Source organism: Rhipicephalus microplus, chromosome X, assembly GCF_043290135.1.
Source record: "Rhipicephalus microplus isolate Deutch F79 chromosome X, USDA_Rmic, whole genome shotgun sequence".
NCBI classification, from domain to species: Eukaryota; Metazoa; Arthropoda; class Arachnida; order Ixodida; family Ixodidae; genus Rhipicephalus; species Rhipicephalus microplus.
In genome coordinates this window covers 408,003,232-408,026,352 of record NC_134710.1, presented here as the reverse complement: position 1 = coordinate 408,026,352, position 23,121 = coordinate 408,003,232, and the positions used below count along the sequence as shown (strand labels likewise).

Sequence of the window (23,121 nt, the reverse complement as noted above, 5' to 3'; positions counted from 1 at the left end):
GGAGTGCTTTCGTTGCCGCTTGAGAAAACCATTCGGGTGTTTCCGCCCACCTGTTTCTGTTGACCGATTATTGGAAAAGCTAACTACAAGAGAGCTTGCAGCCGTACACAACGAGGCACTGATTTTATGCTTTTCAGCGTCAAGCGATCGTGGGAACAAAAAGCCTTGAACAGAAGAAACCTTGCGTGTAATCTAGTTCACAGGGAAATATATAGATTAAACCTTGAGGTGTTAATACATGATGTCATGCATGCTGTGCTCAAAAAAAGCAAGTCATTTCTTTTTGTGGGGCTCATATGGTGCACATTTCTCGAAATATTATATACAAAAAATATTATTTGTATCCCTCCCACTGACTTACCTTACAAAGAAAAACGTGTCCACAGTCACCGTACCATTGGCTAGTCCTTGGGTTATGATGTCCTTATGAATTACAAGCAGGTCGTCCATATTTCCTGAAGAGTCAAAAGAGCAACCACGGACGAAACCCCGTGTCAAATGTGGCGGCGCCGCTTGGGCTGAACGTGCCATTTATGCATGTCGAGCTTGCAGTAAAGCTAGTAAATGTTGAGCTGGCATTAAGTCATTACAAAACTTCAGATAATCATTTTAACGAAACTGTTGACACGCCAAAAAACTTGATTTTGCGAGGCATGAGGTATTTGTGAAGTTATACTTTAATTTTGAGCGCCTGGAATTCTCTAGTATGTAGGTATGTAGTACATCTATTATAAGTGTGTCTTTACATTCACTCCCCTTGAAACTTAATCGCTGTGATGGTGTATAGAACCCTTAGCATCAAGCTGGGCAGTTTGACGCCTGACGTGCTAAGCTATTAGCGGGCCTTCGTAAACCAGAGATAGCCCTGGGTTGATGTTTGAATGAAGGAGGAGCAACACTTACTGTAGGTTATCCACTGCGTGGAGAAAGAAAACGTGTGGCCAAGGATGATCCAGGTCATGCTGAAGAACCGTAGTCCGTGAATGACTTGAATATACTCCTTCTGGCCGCTCGTGTTGAAGATCTTGGCCGCGTTCGCTGGGATGGAGAACGCGAGCAGTGCGCGCGAGAAGGGGCTCCCTGCAGGCGAGAAAGGCGAGACGCGTCAGTGGGCTAACAAAGAGTGTTCTTCACGCCTAAGTACAAGCTCAGCCCCTAAAACTACAGCGCACCTGCCATTCAAGTCCTGCATGGAGCTTTCCATTGTAACCATACAAACGTTTTTGCTGCTAATGTAAATACTATGCGTAATAATAATTAAATGTTTGTGATTACGACACCAAATGTCACGTTTCCCTAATCACTAATATCGCAATCATTGCTGGAATTCGCCAGAAAGTATAGTTTTCGACTAAAACCAAATTGACAGGTACATGTGCCTGTATGGGAAAACTATATTTCCGTAATGCATGTAGGAGTCTGACACGACGAAAATAAAAAAATACGATTTGACAGTGCACCAATGCAAACATTTTCTGTGTGGGACAGCGATGACTGCGGGGGTAGCTGACAGTTATTCTTAAGCCCGAAACATGTGCAGCGTTTTTCCCAGCATTTTCCTGGCGTTCCTTCCTTCAGCTTCACAGCGTCAACGCCGCCAGAGAGGATGGCAAACCCAGTGAGGAGTGCCAAGGCCAGCATCAGCTCAGCGTTGCACAATGTGTCAAAGATGATGAACACTAGACCTCACAAAGCAGTGTGCAGTATCCGTCAATGATGCAGCAAGAAATATTCCTGAAAATCAGTTTCCATTCTTATTTGCAGTTCTGAGGTAAAAAAAAAAAGCTAATCACAGTACCACCGAAAAAGTTTTTTATTTTACTTTAATTCCAGCTGTTGAGAATAAGAAGAACCAGAAACTCGCAACATCCGGCCTCTGAGCTTGAAAGTAGTTGTACATCTCTGTGGCCATGTATTCACTCAATACACTCAGACCTACTAACCCTACCGATGGACTTGAGTGTGGCGCTCGAAAACGGTTCAAAAATCCCGAGCGCTTCCTGTCAAAGCTTCTGGGAAACAAGCTAAGTCAAATACAAGCATCAGTTGAGAATTTTCGGGTCACGCAATGCGCGGCGACGACTTAATAGATCTGAGGCGAGCGGCAGCCGTTTTGGCAGCAGCGACGAGGTTGTTACGTGGTGGAAGTCACTGGCAGCCGTGCACTGATTGGTTCTCCATCCATCGACTCGCTTCCGGCGTCGATGCTGACGCAGCATATATCGAAATCGTCCAGAAGTGGACGTTTCGGCAACCTTCACCGGCAGCTCGATGCCGAGTGACGCCGGCAAATGTTTCCGGCTTAAAGTAGTAACCGACCTTAAAGCGGTACAGCTTTTCTTACTTCGTTACCTCGTTCAATGTCTGCATTGTGAACGGCTGGAAAGGTGACATTTGGTCCCGTTCTTTTCGTTTATTCGTTCAATGAAAGCGAAGAAAATGCTGCAAAGGGTGAATGTGGTGATCGCCTTGCCTGCACTGGCAGCTTGACGGCACAATTAACCAAATAATATTCCTAAATAAATATTATCGAGATTATTGTATACAAGCAGGCATGCATGCGCCGAGTCTTCGAGCCGGCTACCGAAAAAATTCTGGTGGTAAAAGCTTTCAAGGAATAAGGAGTCGTGGAGAAGCAATACATAACTTGCACCTACGTCACACCACGAAATTCTGGGATACAATCTCGGCATGCGCCGCCATGGTCGAGCACATGGCAGCAGACGACACCAAATTAAGCTGTGCTGCACTCGCATCTTTCGTGAACGCGGTACGTCTCAACGGCGATTCATGCGGTATTTGGCTGCCGCGTGCAAAGCAACTGCAAATCGTACCGGGATGAACAGGACGTGGGATTTTTTTGCTTGCCCAAGGTAGTCAAACACCAGTGCGACCGCACAGAAGAGCTGTTCGAGAGGTGAAGGAGGACATCGCTTGCAAGCATCAATTGGAAGAACCTCTAGACACTGAACAACGTTCGTGTGTGTGGGCGTCCCTTCTTAACATGCAAGTTATGCTCCGGATCCCTTCATATTTTCGCTCAGTGAATCACCGCGGATCGGTTCGTAAAGCGCGAAGGGAATTTCTGTCGAAGGGTGATGCATCGCATTGAACACAGCAAACGCGCTTTGCTTTTCAGGAAGGCCCGCCAACCTCTTCGATGACACGAACCCTGACTGGGTGCCGAACATGTGTTTGGGCCATGGTTGTCCGGAACAGCCGGCGTCAGAATCTGCACCGTTTGAGCGCCGTAAAATGCGGGCGATGACAAGCGCCGCTGTAGGCGACTCATGCGAAGCTGCTTGACCCAGTGCTTGCGACGCTATTGGCGCAGGCTACGTGGAATATTCGTGTTCCCCAACCAGCACTGCTACCCCGAGGCTAAACTGACTAAAACTCACCTGACTAAGTACGACAACACCATGAGAAGGCAACATCTTGACTGTGATGTACCGGACCCATAGGGAAATAATTGTGAGAGTCTAGCGAATTGTACGCTTTAATCTGGTCAAGCGAAACATAATTTGTCGAAAGTGCTAAGTATTTTATAATGTCGACGTGGGTGACCGTCGAAAGCAGGCTTCTATCCAAGGCGGCTTGAGCACAAACCCACAGCTCGTACGGATTCATGCCATCGCACAGGGCTATATTTTCCCTGTATCTGTCCTGCGTTGGCCTGACAAGTTCGTTAATGTAAGCAGGACAATGTGCTGCATGATTTTGCGTAGCCATACGGGCAAGACAAACGATGCAAACACACCAACTATGCCAAACGACCCGCCGCCTGAACGTAAACACGGCGGGGCGACAGAGACGTGTGTGCTCGGCCATTGCGATAACAAAACCGGAAGACAGGAACTGACGTCACGTGCAAGTTATGTATAGAAAAGAATTGCAAGCTAGGTCTTCTATCCGTACCGGAAATGTTCATTGCCATCGATGGCACCGAAGATTACATAAAACACAAGTACGCCCTCAAACTCTGTCAAAGACAGTGGCACTGAGAACGATAACGAAGAGCGTGACGTGCGTAACTGAATCAATGAAGGTATCATCGAAAAGATTACATTCCCTTTTGTGGTGATGCTTTGGTATGGAGGATCACGGTGGATTCTGCCCCCATATGCACGAAAAATGTCGAAGCGAATGGTCTCGTTCTATGATGGGACGCGCTTTTTCGAAACTGTGGGAACAAAAGTGCGACCACTACAATAGTTTACGGTACGTTTACGTTTAAGCCGCGAAGGCAATCGGACTTTGAGACAAGTTGAGTCACACACCTTCGAAACATCCGCAATTGTGCAAGCTTTTCAGCGAAACTGTTTCTTACAACTTCAGCTCGTAGGTAAACACTATATCTTGGTAGAACCGAGTGCAGGCGAAATGGCATTCCGTTGTGAATGGCATTTAGTGCAAAAAGACATGAGCAATTCAGAACGAAATAAAGCACAGATTGATTGATTGATTGAATGATTGATTGATTGATTGATTGATTGAATGATTGATTGATCGATTGATTTGTGGAGTTTAACGTCCCAAAACCACCATATGATTATGAGAGACGCCGTAGTGGAGGGCTCCGGAAATTTTGACCACCTGGGGTTCTTTAACGTGCACCCAAATCTGAGTACTCGGGCCTACAAAAGAAAGCACAGACAGGCACAGACTAACCAATAGAAGTTTATTGCTGGAAAAACATTTGTGCGGAAAATGCCATCCACACAAAACTCTATCGTTAGCGTACTACCATTATGCAAAAGGATCACCTGAAGGGCAACACATTGAACGTAGTACTGTGCACAAGTTTGTCAGAAAACTTCCAGTTATTGAGAATACAGGCACTGGAGCAATTTACCACAGAAATAGAACTCTTTCCTTTTATTCCTTGTTCCCTCACAAGACCCAATCAATTCTGAAGAAAAGCGATCCATTTAGCGGTCAACAAAACAAGGTTTTTCCGGTAAAAAAAAATCCAGAAGAAACTTGAGTTTTAGTAATCCTGTCCTAATAAAAGCAAGCGCTGCTTCTTTACAAAGAGCCCCGCCGCTGTGGTCTAGTGGCTAAGGTACTCGGCTGCTGACCCGCAGGTCGCGGGATTGAATCCCGGCTGCGGCGGCTGCATTTCCGATGGAGGCGGAAATGTTGTAGGCCCGTGTGCTCAGATTTGGGTGCACGTTAAAGAACCCCAGGTGATCCAAATTTCCGGAGCCCTCCACTACGGCGTCTCTCATAATCATGTGGTGGTTTTGGGACGTTAAACCCCACATATCAATCAATTATTCTTTACAAAGGCTAGCAATCAATCTTACAAGCAACACACTAAGCTGCGTCACTCGCGCTTCTGCGATATTCACCCGATGCGACTCACGCGACATGATCAGTGCACTCGACTATAGCGTCGATGCTCATTGGTGAAACATTTCCTACCACGATCAACTATGGGTCCTCCATTGACGAGGCCTTCGTTGGAGGCCATGGTAGTGTCAACGCTTCGAGATGACGAAGGCTTCTTGTGGGACGATCCAAGGTTCCGTGCAACATCGTACGTTGTGCCCATGAAAGCCATGACGACAAATAGCATCAGGACGCACCTGCATCACGGATGATCGTGCGCACAGAAATGGTGAGAAAAATACGTGTATTTAAATGACCCATGACTTCACTGCCACCACGGCGTAACAGTTTTGCAGCACCTATGACTGGTACGTTAAACATACAATGCACGCGCACGATTATGAGGTTTCATGTGCGAAAATGATGACATAGGCCCATTTAATGTTTGTAAGCAGCCGTAGGAGCTGTCGACATACTTATGCACGCGTAGTGACGTCGCGGTGCGTACGCTATACCCAGCCCTAGACTCGCCACCACCCTGCATGATTAATCACGTGACAACGGACACAGCACCTGCAAAGCGGCCTCCGGGCACACCACGTCGGGGGGAGGCCACCCCGACGCGCCGTGACGACAGGGAGTTGGTACAGCAATACTGATGCTGATGATGAGTGCTTTTGATAGAATTTTGAGAGAACAACAGACGCCTACGCCGATCGAGTTCAAGCTATACCGCTTTGACGCAGAAATGTAGAGACTGGTAAGCAATAAAAAGGGTAAATGGTCATTTGTACATGTTAGTTTCCATAAACTTGGTGGGCACTTGCTTGCGTTGCTGAGCGGTACTTCAGTATTACGACTGTTCTGTGAAGGTGGACGCTGCCACCATATGACAGTGAGCAAAGGCACGAAAAAGGACAAAAAAATATAAAGCGCTATAAAGTGTCCTGAAAAAACATCTAAAACCAGTTGGTTTTTTTTTTGCTTTCAGATCATTAAATGAGTCACCTAATTGAAAACAATGGGATGCGCAACTTCTTGACGATTCCAAAAAAAAAGAGGAGCATGGCAGCCACTGAAAGAAAAACAAAGGCAACCCTCAACAAGCAGTGAATCTTTGCGAAAAACGCTCGCGGTTTACACGCAACAACATGAAGAGAAATCGCTGCATGGACCACAAAGGCTTCATGAACACGTCCGCGAGGCCGTGAGACAATACAAAGTTGTAACGATAAAATGACATTATCGGATAAGTACAATTCCAGACCAGCTTCCTTACGTGACTGAAATCGCTGGTACGTTGGAAACGAAGGGCTCGCGGCTTGGTGAGCAGGCTGTGGAGGTCGCGTTGACACCCCGGTCGAACGCCTGCACAACTGCAAACATAAAAAAACAAAAAGAAACGAAATAAACAGCTGTTTTTTTTATTAACAATAGAAGAAGTTTTCAAGCTGCAGTTTATTCTTTACATATACATCAGTTACGTAATACTTGTATACTATGAGAGTTCCCGGGCTTAAATACTGGAACCGGGACTCTCTAGTATAAAACACAAGAAGATTAAACTTTGAAATTAGCGGCAGATTAGCCGCAGGCTAGCCGACAAGAACAGTTCGAATATGAAATGAAACAATAGAAATACAACAAAGTAGAAAATAGAACATACAAAGCATTACAATGCAAAATAAAATGCTACACGGTACCGTACATAATAAATGTGAAAAGTAAACACAAATGAAAAGAAAGAAGTCAACGTAATGAAAAATAAACGTGAAAAAAATCACACGAAAATGACAAACATTCTCTAAAACGACCTAAGAGAGGTTAACAGAAGGCTTGGATATCATATTCAAGTCTGCAGCGAAGCTATCGTTCCCACATCTATGCGAAGTTCCAAGAGTGTAGTCCGCCTATGTTTCAGCCATAAAACAGCCATATTAACTACGGTGTGCCAAGTTCAGCTCTGAATATTGGTAGTACCGGTGTCACTCTTCCTTTATGTTCCAAGTATGGTAAATACAAAGTTCCCCTTTCAAAGTGATCATTCGGCAGTCTGACGTGCTCTTTCATCAACATCTGAAAAAAGCGCCTCTTCGTTGCTACAATCATCTTGGTGGCCCCCACGCCTTCTAAAACGTCCCTCTTTAATATCGCTCGTCACTTTGCAGGAATAAGAAACTTCAAGGTCAGAAGATCAGTAAAATTCATCGCTCAAGCATGGCTGACAATCCGTAGGGCCATGAACGCCGAGATGATGAACAAAACCGACCACTTTGCAGAGTTCCAGTGGCATTGGCTTGTGCTGCAACAACTCTAGATGCGCCTCTGAAGGGAAATGAGATAATGAAACGCTGCGCGACATGTTTGGTGATTTCCTGGTTGGCTGCCTCCACCTGTTGCAATAACTCACTGAGGAGAGTGCTTATAACGCTGAAACACTTCGTCCTGGTGTCCTTGAATTAGACAGTCTTAATCACTTTTGTGCAGTATCGGCTTGACAACTTGGCCGTACGCGGAAAATTCAGGCCCTAACGCTACTGGTGCCATTCTTGTGCAACTACTGCGGGTGAAACCCTGAGTAATAATTTAGCGAGTAGTGGCAGCTTGTACGCCCAGCTCGTCGGAGATCTTTCGAAGTTACAGTGACAATGAGCGTGCCATTACGCCCGTCTTACCTGATCTACATTGCCATCATGATGATGGTGATGATGATGGTCTTTAATGGCTCCCACCCACTCCTCTGGGGGATTGGCCATGAAACGAATAATTATATAGAAAGGATCTTTTATTAGTTTTATGGGCTATAAATTGGTTAAAAGAAATTATGTTTTCTGATTTAAATATTTGCGATCAAACCGCCCTGACTCGATCAGGAATAATGCACGTTCGTGGTTGATTTCACTGCTTGTGAATGCGTCCCACTGCTGCAGTCATCTTACACTTTCACAATTTTCAATAGAGTAAAAATATCGGGAAAGAAAAAAAAGCCAGAAAGAATGAAACAAACAAACATAAAAACAGAGAGAAATAAAGAGAGAGGTACAGACCATCCAGCTCCATTGTTCTTTCGGGCTTGGCAGCACAAGTGCGAAGCTGCCTTGAGTTTTTATTTATATGTTAACCTCAAACCCTTCATCGGTGGCCTCAGTCATAACACGGCTGATTCGGACGCAAGGCTTTCCGTCCAAAACATGCACCGCTATCGTGTTATTATACATAATCCAAAGTGAGGCACTTACACTCGGCTGCCAGCTCGGTGATTTCCTTTTCGCCGCAACTGGACGGCACACACAGGCCGAACCGCATGCTACTACCGTGCAGCTCCTTCCACAAGTACTCAGGAAACCCCTGCGTGAGAAAGCAAATATCGCAGCCTTATTTACAAGTGCGTCAAAAAAAAAAGCATGCCAGAGAAATTCATGCACCGATATCTGAAATCTGCGCCTGCATGTATGTTTTAAAGATTTTAGGCCAGCCTCTCGGTTTCTGTTCTTTTTGTTTTTTGTAGTTGGTAATGTTTTTTTCTGTGCTCATCCTATTTAAGTATTATATTCATTAGTAGCCTTAACAAATAAAAGCCCTTGGCGCAGAAATAAAATTACGACAGCTAGCTCTACAAGCTGACATATATATTTCTTTCATCACGAAGTTTATGTTATGGTTTGAATGGAGCCAGTCGTCCTAAATATACATTAAAGGCACCTAGTAGGTCGACCTTTTTTGTTGAAATAGTGGTTCGAAATCCTCGTGCCTCTACTTTTGTGCCAACGAAGTTCTTACTTTGTAATAAAATTGCGTTTTAGTGGTCCGCATCAGAATAATGCACTTCTAATAACCCGCCTCAACGGAACATCAGATGTCAGTGTTGCCTAGCACAACGTTGCCCAGATTTTATGCGCGATCGTCGACACAATAGTACCAGCAGAACGAAAGTAGTGGCAGCCAGAGCTGCAACAACGGCAATAGAACTAGAGTAGAGTGTACTGGAACTTTTGAGTGGAGCAAACGGAGACCGGTTCCATTCTTAGGCACCGCCCCTCTGCTACGTGGAAAATTGCGGCGGAGATGTCGTTGTCGCCACTTGAAGAGCACCCGCTCGAGCCTGCTGCAGCTCGCTTGTTCAGTGTGTTTGTTGACATTTGTGCGCAGTAATATTCGCGTTGAAAAAATCGTTTCCTATATTCTTATCTCGTACGATGCCTTCGAGGAGACGGCTTAATCACTGCTACGCACCTGGTTGCAAAACTGGGTACACACGGACTGCGCAAGGTCGCAAATTGTCGCTTTTCAAAGCCACGGCCAATGTAGAGCGGTGACTCAACGAGCTGAGCAAGACGGTGGTAGTTCGAAAAGGAACGCAGGCGTACCAAGATGAGGGTGCCCGATCACCGATCTCGTGCCTTCTTCTCGTGGTGATGATAATTTAGCTGATGGTATCAATGTATTTCTTCTTCATTATGCATTTAAGATTGTGAGGCAGTCGTCTGGCTGCAATTCTCGCCCAAGTCCACAGCAGTTCCTAATTACTGTAAACTATTTGAGTTATTATAATTGGGCTAAGAGCGTCACTAGCTCAAACGTGCCCGAGGACGTCATCGATTCGCTTCTTTCAGTGAATCACCAGCCAGCAAATAGCCAAAAACAGCAGCAAGTCGTCGACACCTTAAACAACATAGAAAATCTTGATGGAGCAGAGGCTGTATTTGAGAGTAAAGGAAACACATCAACGCATTCATATAATACCAAAAGGAGTGAGGTGAACGCATTACATTGCGGGATACGTTGTACGGAAGTGTGTCAAGTGTGCATGGACCAGGTGCTCCTGCCTGCTCCCGAGGGAAAACATCAACTCTTACGTTCACAAGCGAATGCAATTTTGGCGGCTTGCTCAACCCCTCTTTGAGCCTTTTCAGGTTCATTAGTGAACTTGAGGACCTTTCTACCGAATGTTTCAGTACAGCACAGCTACAGCAAGACAGCATTACGAATGTGCTAACCCTTGTGAGTAAGAAGGGCATGAATCACATTAGGTGTAATGAACACTTCGAGGGGCTATCTTTGGGTTAACTGGATTTTATATATTTTCCAGACTTTATTTTTTTTTGTCTCGGAACTAAACAAGTCTCGCTACTATGCACGCAGAAAAGTACAGCAGTATTTAAAGCTGAGCCGAATTTAGAAAGCTTGTACAGCAGGATTAGGCTGGGGACGGACTTATGAGCACAGTATATGTAAATAAATTGTGTTTCGTTGCTTCCTGTGTATTCCTGTTTCTGGGGAATTTCAGCTTTAGGTATACATAGAAGTTAACAAAGTTTGATTGATTGATTTGTGGGGTTTAACGTCCCAAAACCACTATTCGATTATGAGAGACGCCGTAGTGGAGGGCTCCGGAAATTTTGACCACCTGGGGTTCTTTAACGTGCACCCAAATCTGAGTACACGGGCCTACAACATTTCCGCATCCATCGGAAATGCAGCCGCCACAGCCGAGATAAGTTAACAAAGTTTATCTTCCAAGTTAGCAGCGCATGTGAAATAATTTGATACGCGAACCGGAAGCCACTTACTTATGGAAAATACCGCTCTGGCGTTATTAAAGTCACATTACTCTTCCACTGAACTGCGCTATCGAAGAGCATGGAAGCGCACACCGGCTACGCGTGGCACAGCAGAACTGCTATGCTTTTATGTAAGTAGTCATGTCGGGTACAGAGAGAGAGAGAATAAACTTTTATTAATAACAAATGCACAATGAGCCTTCTTTGGGTGGGGCCCTCAGTCCAGGGCTCCATTGCCTTGCGCGACCCTGCGAGCCCGCTGGACCAGCTGCTGCTGTTCCTGCCGGCGTAAGCTGAGCAGTGCAGACTCCCAAGAGGAAGGGGTGGGGTTGGTAATGTGAGAAACGCCCTATGGGGCAAAGCATTCCCACGTGGAGTGGTACACTGTCGGTACGGATCCACAGAAGGGGCAGTAGGAGGGGTATAGAGTCGGATGAAAGCGATTTAGCATATAAAGGCAAGTAAATGAATTGGTCTGTAGTTGCCGCCAAGCGACAGCATCTGCTCTGTTAAGTGAAGGATGCGGGGGAGGATGTAGGAATGACTGTTTAAGAGCAATACGTGTGCGGAAGTGAATAGATGGGGAAAAGTGCACTTTTCTCATCCCAACCCGTCGGTTTGAAAACACGCCGGGTATGTTTCTACTTGAAAGCAATGACCTGTTTGAAACAGCACGAAAATTCACGAAATTCTTGCGCGCTTCGACTCCGCCCTGCGCGGCAAGGAAGAGGAGACGCGTTCAAGTGCCGTTGACTGCAGCGCCACCACCAACATTATACGCGCTGTGGCCCTCTCCGAGGCGACTGGTCGCACCACTCAAAACATTCTAGTACACTCTAATTCAACAATATTTAGCCCTGGATTTTAAAATTGCTAGCGTGATTGGTTCAATAGTGAACCGCTAGATGGCGCGACCTATTCAGTTTAACCAGACAAAAATTGAATTTTCGAACAACTCACGCTATTATTCCGTAGTAACGTCTGGTGGTGATTTTTTCCATGAATCAAACATAAACGATCAAGCAGCATTTTATTACGTCTCTTAATGAACGGAATATTCTTTATTTAGTGTAGCTAGATTGATTACTACTCATGAATTGTAGACGATTCATCTGACATTATCGGGATCATTTTGAAGATGTCCTACTGTGGCGCATGTATTATTGTGCATTTACCTTGATTTCTCGGTTAAGTAGGGCACTGCTGTTGATAATATTGTCGTTTTGAACGTTGTAATACACTGCGCTTTAACTCTGATGTAAAATGATATTTGAGTTTAGTATCCCTCTAAAGGGACAGTGTAGAAGTTTTTAGTTCACGAAATTATTGCGAATTCGGTATCCGCGACCACTTACAACATGTCTATGGAGGTCTTTTTCACGAGGTTCGATTAAACAAGCGAGCAGACACGGGGGGAGGTGACGTCACCGTCAGAGTCGAGCCGCCGCTCAGCGGGCAACTTTGCGCCGGGCCGCCTGCGCCGCTCATTCAGCTCAGCTTGTTTACTTCGCGGTTGTATCTTGTTTCTGGTGCGATCTGCAGCATGGCGTGGCATCAGTTTTGCCAGTTCGTAGGAATTTCCTGCCATTGCACCATTCTCTTCTTCTGATTAGAGATTTTCGCCATCCGACATTAACTAGTTGTGTTTTTGCAAGGTTGAGGAGACTCGCGATGCCGAGTCACTGCGCGACATATAGCTGCCGCGGCACTTATGGCCGTGATTAGGTCGCTTTTCACAGGTTTCCTCGGGATCAGAAGATAGATGCAAAATGAGCCGCTGCAGTTAAAATAAAATACTTCAAACCTACGAGATGAAGCGCGCTGTGGCGTTCGCGAATGTGCCGAATTTCAAGGCAGCAGCACCATTCCTCCTCTTTCCCCATTTGCATATGCCCCACCGCGGTGGTCTCGTGGCTAAGGTACTCGGCTGCTGACCCGCATGTCGCGGGTTCACATCCCACCTGTGGCGGCTGCATTTCGGATGGAGGCGGCAATGTTGTAGGCTCGTGCGCTCAGATTCGGGTGCACGTTAAAGAACCCCAGGTGGTCGAAATTTCCGGAGCCCTCCACTACGGCGTCTCTCATAATCATATGTTGGTTTTGAGACGTCAAACCCCGCATATCAATTAATCAATCCCATTTGCATACAATGGGTGCATGAGCACCTATAGCGAAAGCACGTGTACAAAAATATCAGTACGCATAATCCAAATCACCTATTCTACACCAGTGCCTCAAGCTTCTAGCGCATATAATATACCATTTGCATTTTAACACATCATCATTGTAGTAGTGGGCAGAACTTAGAAAAAGCGGCGGTGTTATAAAAAAAGAAAACAGCGAAATATATGAGCAAAACTCTTCTTTCGTAATTTTCAGCGCAGTTCAGAGCACATATCACCACTGCGGCAAGAGCGGCACTTGTCTCCCTCCTTTTTTTTTTTTTTGCGGTAGCATACTTACTCGGGGCGTGCGCCTTGCCCGCTTAAAAGTACGATACTGACTGCACTAACAACGCTGCATCTGAGCTGTGAAATCCACGAACAGCTGATGTTTCTGGACGCTGCACGCGCCTAGCGCGGACCGTGCCAATACGCGGCTAAAAGCGAGTAGTGATGCTGCTGTTTTTTATCTAATTTGATATCCACTGATAAGCGTATCATTTGTAACAGTTCACTACAGCTAAATTAAGCAATATCATGCATCTTATAGGTACCATTCTAAGTTTCCGGGGCGGTGAATGTGGCTGGTAGGGAGTCGCTTTTCTTTGCCGCTTCAGTCACTGCTCTTAAATGTGGCGACCGGCTCGAACATGCACGGATTTACAGCGAACTCGGTCCAACTTTTACAGTTCGCCATACTTACAGAAACCACCCTATTTCTAAGGATAAGCAAGGCATTGATTGCCGGCGAGCGCACTGAGCTCTGCTCGTCATCCTGACGTCATGCAGCTTTGACCAATCACAGCCGTGGCGAGACTCACGACGGCGGCCACGGCACCTGTTGCTTTTTTTCGGCAAAATAAATTTATCTTCGTTGGTTTATGCACATGATCGACTTAATTTTTGAATTCGCTTTACAAAATTAAGTATCATGACACCATAATTTTCAGTGTCCCTTTAACGTTAACGGGGGACCTCGAAACCTCGAATCCCCCCTAAAGCAAGCTGCACCTAAAGTATGCAGCTAGTAGGAGAAGCCAAACCACAACGAAAGAGGAAGGAGGATGGGCAAGTGGGGATGGCAGTTTTCGCCGATACGCACAGATTTACCTGTGCGTTTCCTTAAAAGCAGATGGAAAATATAAGGAATCGGAACCTCACAAAAAAATATAAGGGACAATGGCAGCACAAGTGTTTGCTATTATTCTTAAACAGTGCAGTCGCGAGGAACTCTAGATGCGACAGCACTAGTATATTGACGCCAGTTGGAACGATTCAATACAAGGTCGTTAATCCACAGTAGACGTTCCGTTATGGGCTCAAGAACGCCATCTAGTCATAGTGTGTATAAGAAAAGCCGTATCTTTCACTTTGGCTTGCATAGTTTTTTGCTCCACTAAATGGGTGTCACATGGCATAACCAAATTGAAGAAAATACATAGTAACTATTACTAATAACCATCTTTACCGTCAAGAATTACCTGATTTTGTATAATTAAAGAGTGTACAAAGCATTACGTCATGTATTTTTATGTATTATGTTCACATTGTATCAAAGTCGTCCATACACAGCTAGTATTGTATAATGAGGAGTTTTTGTTTGTTGAATAACTTATTTTCATGCTGTATCTTGTTCCTTGTAAACTTGAAACCTCTCCCCTCTCTGATGCCACATAACCTTTAGGGTAAAGAAATTGAAATGAATTTAAATAAGCTTCAATTTAAAGGTTCATCTCCTGACAAATAAAAGAGGCGTTAAATTTTGCTTCTTTCCTTCAGTGATAGCGAGGGTCTCGTTCTGCAGACTTGATGCCTTCAGTTAGAGGGATTAGAGGTCAGCTGCAAGCTCGTATTATAATGACGTGCCACGTGACGTCCACAGGCAAAAAAAAAGCAGTGGATCAAACTCACCATAATGAATACTAGCGGCCCTCACTGACACTATCACGTTTAAGTGCGTATTCGCCCTATAAAGCTGACGGAGGTACCGTGGCCATAGCTCAGTGGTAGAGCATTGAAAGCGTTATTCAAAGGTCGCAGGTCAAGTCACTGCTAGTGGGAAGTTATGTTTTCATTCGCTTTTTCTTTTTACACATTTACATGACAATTACTTTTAATAACATCTCCTACACTTTCCTTGGCATTATCGTGTATTAGTTATCATGGCCAAAATGAGTTACACAGACGCCTAATGTATGGCCTAAAGCAACCAGAAGAAGCAAGCCAATTTATTTGCTTTTTTTTCTTCCATCGATGTTGTATTGATCCTTGCCCGCCTTCACGTGCACTCATCTGCACTTCACGCGATGTCGCAGTGCCTCCGTGCTCAGCCAATCTTCGATCACGCTACGATGTCATGTTATGATGTCATCAAGTTTCAAGTTTTAAGTTTTGATATTTCCAAAAACAAGGTACAAAATCTAGGATATACAGACGAGGGTCCCAGAGCCAGAGAATTTAGTGGGACCCTCGGTTTGTCGATAAAAAATGACGGTAAACTTTATACGGAGCAACAGAAAATTCTTACAATATACGGATCATGTGACGCAATGTTATAAGATGACACACATTTGGCCGATCTGCGATGTTTAAAGGAGCTCATATTTACGTCACGTTTGATCACGTGACTTACTACATCGTTCTTACTCATACCGGTCCCTTTCCGAGTTTTATGACGAATTTGAGGCCTTACTAAAGCCTTAGTTTTATTACCTATGATCCGGAGAGAAAAAAATCGATTGATCTATCTTATGACCGAAATATGGAATGCTCGAAAATCTACGACAACACCATATTTCGAAAGAAGCTCTTTGTTTCCTTTGAGATTTCCGCGAAGTCCATGACTCGCACCTGGGCATTATCTCAGGAAAGGCCAACAATAAAAACAAAAATGAGTAAAAGGGCGAATGCCCGGAGACTCTGCAACAAGGTGTAAAATACGCTAATGTCCATAAAAATAATCAATACAAGGCTTCAAGGAAAGGACACCGGACTCATCGAACAGCCGCAACAAAGACAGACTAAACTACCACCACGGCGGTCTCTTACGCCATCCTTGAGGAAACTTTCCTGTGCCGATGCTGTTCCACTGGCTTCTACAGAATTTGTGGACATACGCGACTCTTCTATTTATATATTTGTTCTGAGCGCTGACGCAATCGTAAGCGTCGATTGCGCGCCGTAGCGTGTTTTACCTCGAGTACCATACGAGTGTGGAAATTTATGAGGCGGCTTCTGCGCAGCGTATAATCCCAGCGAATATGCAGGTTTCACTATAGGTTGCCGAAGGGTAAGGTAGCATTGGGTATAAGACAAATCCTTGCATCTATTTTTCTGATCTTTTGCCTTTGTTCTTAGGGCTGAGTATTAGCACTAATGCCATTAAATTCACTGGTCATTGTAAAGACATGTTTCCAGAGGAGACAACGAACTGTCGTGGTTGTTGACACAGCACTGACGCGTTATTTCAGTATATTTCTTTCACTAAGTGCATGTCTCAGCATAAAATGTTCATACAACGAAAATTAAAGGAAGCCTTCAGGTGTGTGCGTTAGGAAGCTTCAGAAGTGTACTAAAACAAAAAAAGAAGAGGGGATGTGAATGTTAAACTTACAGTGATTTCAACTCATCTTTTACTTCATTTTTGTTGTAGAAAAGTTATACTAAATTTCGCCTGCAATGTGTTTTGGCGTTATAAATTGTTTGGCTAATTACCTAATCATAGAGCGAAAATGTGAAGTATTGTTCATTTTGCCATAAAGACTCCGTTGCAGTTGTCATTATGTAATTACGTTGCACAAGCCGGATTGAATCGGCTAGTATATAGGGCTGAAAACCGGAATTCTGATTTCCGTTACGGCAAGCACGCCAAACCGGCGGTGGTGGAGGCTTGTTTAGTCGATTCACCTTCGAAAGGTAAGTTACCTCTTCCAGCGTTCTTGCATGGGACGGGTTGGACCGGAGCCAATCACATGGACCTTTGATTCTACAGAGTCAGTCCGTTTTCGCGTACGCAGGGCACAACCGCGAAGCTAACCAGTTGTCAAAAAAATATCTAGAGGTGGCCGGGTTGGTGACTCATTGAAGGGGGGTTTAATTGATTGATATGTGTGGTTTAACGTCCCAAAACCTCCATACGCTTACGAGAGACGGCGTAGTGGAGAGCTCCAGAAATTTCGACCACCTGGGGTTCTTTAACGTACACCCAAATCTGAGCGCACGGGCCTACAGCATTTCCACCTCAATCGGAAATGCAGCCGCCGCAGCCGGGATTCCATCCCGCTACCTGCGGGTCAACAGCCGAGTATCTTAGCTACTAGACCACCGCGACGGGGCTCATTGAAGGGGGAAAAACCGGCAAAAAATGCCATGCCCACCTGCAAAAACGAAGTCTCGATCATAAACCTGTGTGTGCGCGTTGTGTTTTGCATCGACGACTGCGCAGCCATTTTTAGATGGATCGACGATGGTGACTCAGTTGCCAAGACATCGCTATAGAAACAGCCTAATAATAATATCTGGAGTATTACGTCCTAAAACCACGGCATTCATATGAGAGACGCCACCGAGAAGGGCTCCGCAAAGTTTGACCATTTTGTGTTCAACGTGCATTGGCAACGCACAGTACACGTGCCTGTATTTTGCCTCCATGGAAATGTGATCGCCACGACCGGGATCGAACCCACGACCATCGGGTCAGCAGCATGTAGAATTCAAACCCCCAGTTAAAACGTTCCGTATACTCGTATAAGCGATTACGTTTGCGGACTACCTGGCTTTCAGTAGAGCTCCCAGCATACACAGCAACTTTCAGTTTCCGTGACACCTTTAGTGGCATTTTCGCGCACGTCCTCTGACCATCATCCTCAATGTTAAATGACTGTTCCAGTAGAAGAAAGAACTCTTACGAATGCAACATGTTTGCCATTCTTTCGGCTGGCGAAGGTGTACACCGCCTATGAAGCAGAACTAGTTTTAAAGCTTTTTATGTCTCATACTCGTGGTCACCGTGTCCAGTTCCCTGGCACGTCGCAACCTGTGGCGTCTCCCTCTCGCGGGAGGGTCAATCAGCCTTATGAGTGCTATAACGCGGATGGCGTCTGCACGATGCGCAAAGTGGGAGAATACGAACGCATGCAAAATGGAGGCAGATTAGCCTCACGTTTCACTGCGATTCCCGGTTAAAATAAAAAAGAAAAACATTTGGTCTGTGTGACTCTTCACAAAGAGTGTAAAAAAAAGCCATTGCATAGTCTTTCGAATGGCCACAGGATTTCGCCAAACACACTTTGGAATTCAGGAAGTGTCCCTAAATTTTTAAGTGGAGTCTTCTTCGAGCTTTTTTGAGTCACATTGCTCTGTGCGACACTAGGTGACACGAGCAACTCTACGAACTATACACAAGCGACAAGTCCGCGACGCACCTTGGGTGGCCACGGCTGGGCGTTCTTGAAGCTGACCGTGGCCAGGCAGTAGGTGGACGTGAAGGGCGGTACTTTCGACTCGTTGGCCATCACTGCGTGGCGTTCAGATGGCAGCGCCGCGATGCACTCCGAGTAGTAGCCCAGGAAAGTCAGGCCTCCGGTCAGAACACCGCTCTCGGGCTTGGCCGTGCTGTCAAACACTGCGAGTGCGCAGAAGGCGAGCGCTTAGAACTTTGAATGGTTCCTCTTTGTCATCTCTTTCATCATGCACAACCAAAGCACTCGAAAAGGCAGCTGAATGTCGTGAAGCGCCGATTTACATTTAAGGTGACGCAAGGGAGTCGGCTTCGCTGCTGCCAGTGTGATATCAAACTAGGTAGAAAAATTGAGCATCTAAAATGCATTTGCCAGACATGTTTTCAAGCATATATGGCACAGTCTACTTACCATATACAATCATTTCAACAACGGAGTTGTTGTGCTAAGGCTAGGCTTGACGACAAATGAGTGCCGGCGTATCATGTCCCACTCTGCTTCCCAGATCGAACTCATCGATGGCGTAACTACATCGGTAGCGGTAGGTCACGGTTGCCGCAAAGTGAAACGGGAGGAAGGGCGGCTGGGGAGTGAAGACGTCACTGAAATCACTGAAGTAAAGGCAGGAGTGTCAGTGGCTGCTCGAAGACCTCAAGAGGGTCATGACACCCGATTTCAGGTCAAAATCCGTGTTATGTAGATTAAACCTTCCGCATTCACAAATAAGCTGGCTAAGCTTTATTGCATTTGGTCGAACAGTTCACTTATAACTGAATATTTTTATAAACACGCAAGTAGCCTGAGAGTAAGGCAACACTGGCGCACTGGCGAGCCATGATGTAACAAGGAGCTGGCTGTCCGAACATCTGCATTCCGGCGAGCGACATCGTTGCGTGGTCAGCTGCGCGTAAAATCCAGATAGTTCGGCTTTCTTCAGCTCGGAACTGAAATTCAATGATTTGCAGCGGGCGTAACTTTGGTAGAAGACGACGGCTCTACTCCTTTCAGCAAATGTCATCACACGTGTCATGGCAAAATGGCCGTCAACGGCGGGGGGGGGGGGGGGGAGGTGTTTAGGGCCGGTTACTACTACAGAGCTTATTTTGCAGCACAATATTTTCAGGGCCTACTTTTCATATATGTACAGGCATAATAGACGCTCTATTTCTAGTTTTCACTGAACACTCCCAATTGCTAGGTGTCCACGTCATGGCCCCTCTAAATAATATTTGGGGTTTCACGTGCCAAAACCACGAAATACTTATGAAAGTGCGCCGTAGTGAAGGTCTCCGGATATGTCAACTGTCTGGTGTTATTTAACGTTAACGTTAACGTTATTTGACATCGCACATAGCATGGGCATCAATCCTTTTGCCACCACTGAAATGAAGCCACCACCACCGGTATAGAACCCATGACTTTCCGAGTCAGTAACCAAGCACCGAACCACTGCACCGCCGCAGTGGACTCCACGTCCGTTTCCACGCATCTCTATCCAACCAATTACGCTATCACAGACACCCACAGAAAATCACAAAGAACCACAGAAACACGCAAAAAATCACATGGCAAACGCAGGAGAAACGCCGCTCGACTGCTTCTATACGAATTTCGAACTTGGGTAGAAATAGGGTGAGGTTGTTGCTTTGCTATTCTTTTTCTTGATATTTTAGTCACACGCTGCTTTATTTGCTTGTTTGTGTTTCTTTAAGCCTATATACCATAACTCATGTCTTGGACGCTCTTAACGCTCAGCAACATCGACATGAATTACTATAGAATGAAAGGAGCCTCTGTCATTGTTTTTTTATTGTCATTATGTGTGCTACGTTTCTCTAGACATATCGCGACCGTTGACAAGTGTAGCCATCATAAGATTTCCTAGTAGTAAGGTCGACGACGACTGTATACTCTTCACCAACGAAAATTGGTCAACGAGGAACAAATAATTAGCTGTGGTAGCTGTGTTTTTCTATGTGCGATGGTCCCACAAGTTCATGTTTTTTTTAATAGTTTATTTTTCCTCCGCCCTCTGTGAGTCATCTTTCAATGCATTGCCGCCTCTGCTACCACGCATGTGGGTATCTTTGTGAGCAATTAGATAAGTAAAGAAAACTTACTTAAATAAAATAACGGTACAATTTTTTTCAGATAAAGAAACTCTACAAAGTGAGTGCAAAAAACAATTGCTCATTTTCACAAGTTTATTGTGTTTTCTTTCGGTCGAGAAAAGGCTGGGTGGAAAGCCGAACTTTTTCTTGGTGGTCACTTAAAAACAATGAAAAGCGCAGCGGGGCCCGAAATTATTGAGATTGCTCAAATGGCAATGAGCTGCACTTGATATTTGGCGAATCCTCTATTGTGGGGCTGGTGCCAATTTTCTCAGGGTTATCTCTTCATCATAATCATCATAACGAAGCATGGAAGTAAATTGTGAAAGCGGACTCGGAGAAAGAATTTAGTTGGAGACGTTAGCCAAACGCTATATTTCTAATTTGCATGTGCGGTTGTTAGGTGCAAGAAATGAACTGGAACACATTAAAAATAGAAAATACAAGAAAAGTAAGATGCCTTCATCTGCGGCAATACACCTTCTCCAAGAATGATAACTTTCAACAGAGTAATGCAAGTGAGCGGCATTCGAGCAAGTCTTATGAACGAATCGAGGCGTGTAGCTAGACGGCCACCATCTTGCCGTACAGAGGCCGTCTGAGTGGTCCACTGGCAAAAGTAGAATCATGAAGAAAAAATTGCCCGCAGCTTCCCTCGGGGGAACACTGAGGAGGATGCGGACCATATAATTGGTTAACGGGGTGTTAAAGTGCGACTTACTTGGGTCGATGGCTAAATTGGTTAACGTGGTTATGAAATGGGGTGTTAAATTGCGACTTACTTGGGTCGATGGCTAAATTGGTTAACGTGGTTGTAGGAGGGGGTGTTAAATGAGTGAACACGTACACACGTATGCGAAAGGGCGGCGCTGGTCGAAGGGACGTCGATCATTGTGTTTGGGGATTCGTTGGAATTCATTTCACCGCGACCTTGGACGTCGACGCGCCGTACAAACCAACCGACGAGCGGCAACTGAGCGAGCGAGCGCCGACCTTGAGTATATATACAGCACGACGGCGCATGCACTGTCAGCTGTTGAATGTTCTCGAAGCGCGACGCCACATGCGCGTCCACTGGAGAATCAGGAGAATTGTAGATGTCGAACGCGGTGTGTAGAGGAGGAAGGGTGCACAGATGGTGGAGGAGTGAAGCGCGCGCGGTGTGTAGAGGAGGAAGGGATGCACAGATGGTGGAAGAGTGGGCGACGGCGCGACGGCGCATGCGCGCGCGTCAGCTGTCGAATGTTCGAGAAGCGGTGCGGACGGCGCGGACGGCGCACTACAAGGCGCGAGTATAAGATGCTCCGCATCTAAAATAACTGAATAGCTAGTTGAGCGTTATACTTATTGATTGGAGGAAAGGACGAAAATGGGGGCTAGAATAAATGTGAAAACAAATATACTCTGAGAACGCGCACAGAAACTAACACCTCAAGAATATCGGTCACAGAATATACAGACCAAGCAGGCAAGCTAATCAGACGGATGTCAGGTTGGTAACGCTAGACAAGGATAACAGGTGGAATGAAAGAATGCGAACAGGGGATAAGAGATAAATGATTAAAAGAAAGAGTCAAAGGCAGAAAGGGGAGGAGGTTCCATTCCAGTGCACAAGATACAGTACGTACGCATGCTTACGGATCTCCCTAAATGATGAGGGCCTACCCAGCTTGACCCTGGCATAGGCATGCTATATAGCACTTTTCTTCCTCTCTCTCTCCCTCTCCTTTTCTCTCACTCTAATTTCACCGTTACACACCTCATGCTTTGAGCACAAAGGAAAACCAAACTGGCGTGTGATTAACGTCCTTCGCTTTTCCCCTCTCTGATTGTAGTGCCCTGACACTCGAGGTGGCACAAAACGATATTAAAACAAATGAACCGTGTAGTTGTAATGGCGTCTTCGTACGTATGACAACGTGATCGGACCTTACACTCCGAACACACGTTTCTCACGTTATAGAATAAGCCACAGGCGATCATCATGAAGTGTGACCACAGTGTCCGCTACATATGCTCTTGCTCCCTGTCTCGCCGTTCTAGATCTTTCATGGGTTTTCCAACCTCGTCCCCCTCATGAAAGTAGAGCGTGCGTCTAACTGAAGAATGCCCGGTTACAATGAAAGAAGCGAGGCTTTCCGCTAGCGCAGATTGCCTGTCAGAGGACAGTCCGGCTACCGGTAATCCATTTGTATACTGACCCCTCGAAGGTTTCGTTTGCTCCTCTTTTCGCTTTTCACTGTCATTGCTCTCCTTTTTGTTCCCCTCGTGTATTCCAGGTGGGCTATTCCCACAGGAACTCCCGCTGACCTCAAGTAGTGGCGACGTGAAGCGCTGCCATCCTCCTGAATGGAACTGAGACTCCCAGGTCACCTGGAGGTCTTCGACCGGTCCGGTTTGGAAGTTTCTTCCCGGTATTCGTGCAATACGGCTTCTATGACAGCCTCCCGCAGACGCTGTCTTGTCCACGAACGCAAGCAGCCGTTAAGGCAGG

General features: G+C 45.6%; 1 protein-coding gene across 2 annotated transcripts in view; it reads right to left on the bottom strand.

Annotated features, from left to right (window-relative positions):
- The window catches only part of LOC119160966 (nose resistant to fluoxetine protein 6), a 91,871-nt gene that overhangs the window by 23,116 nt on the left and 45,634 nt on the right, over positions 1-23,121 (bottom strand). For both annotated transcript variants that reach the window (XM_075880250.1, XM_037413257.2), the window contains 6 exons: positions 18,481-18,680; positions 8,574-8,682; positions 6,614-6,710; positions 5,428-5,591; positions 904-1,080; positions 362-455 (listed from right to left, as the gene is read on the bottom strand). In XM_075880250.1, coding sequence (XP_075736365.1) covers positions 362-455; positions 904-1,080; positions 5,428-5,591; positions 6,614-6,710; positions 8,574-8,682; positions 18,481-18,680 — 841 coding nt within the window. The remainder of the gene's footprint in view (positions 1-361; positions 456-903; positions 1,081-5,427; positions 5,592-6,613; positions 6,711-8,573; positions 8,683-18,480; positions 18,681-23,121) is intronic.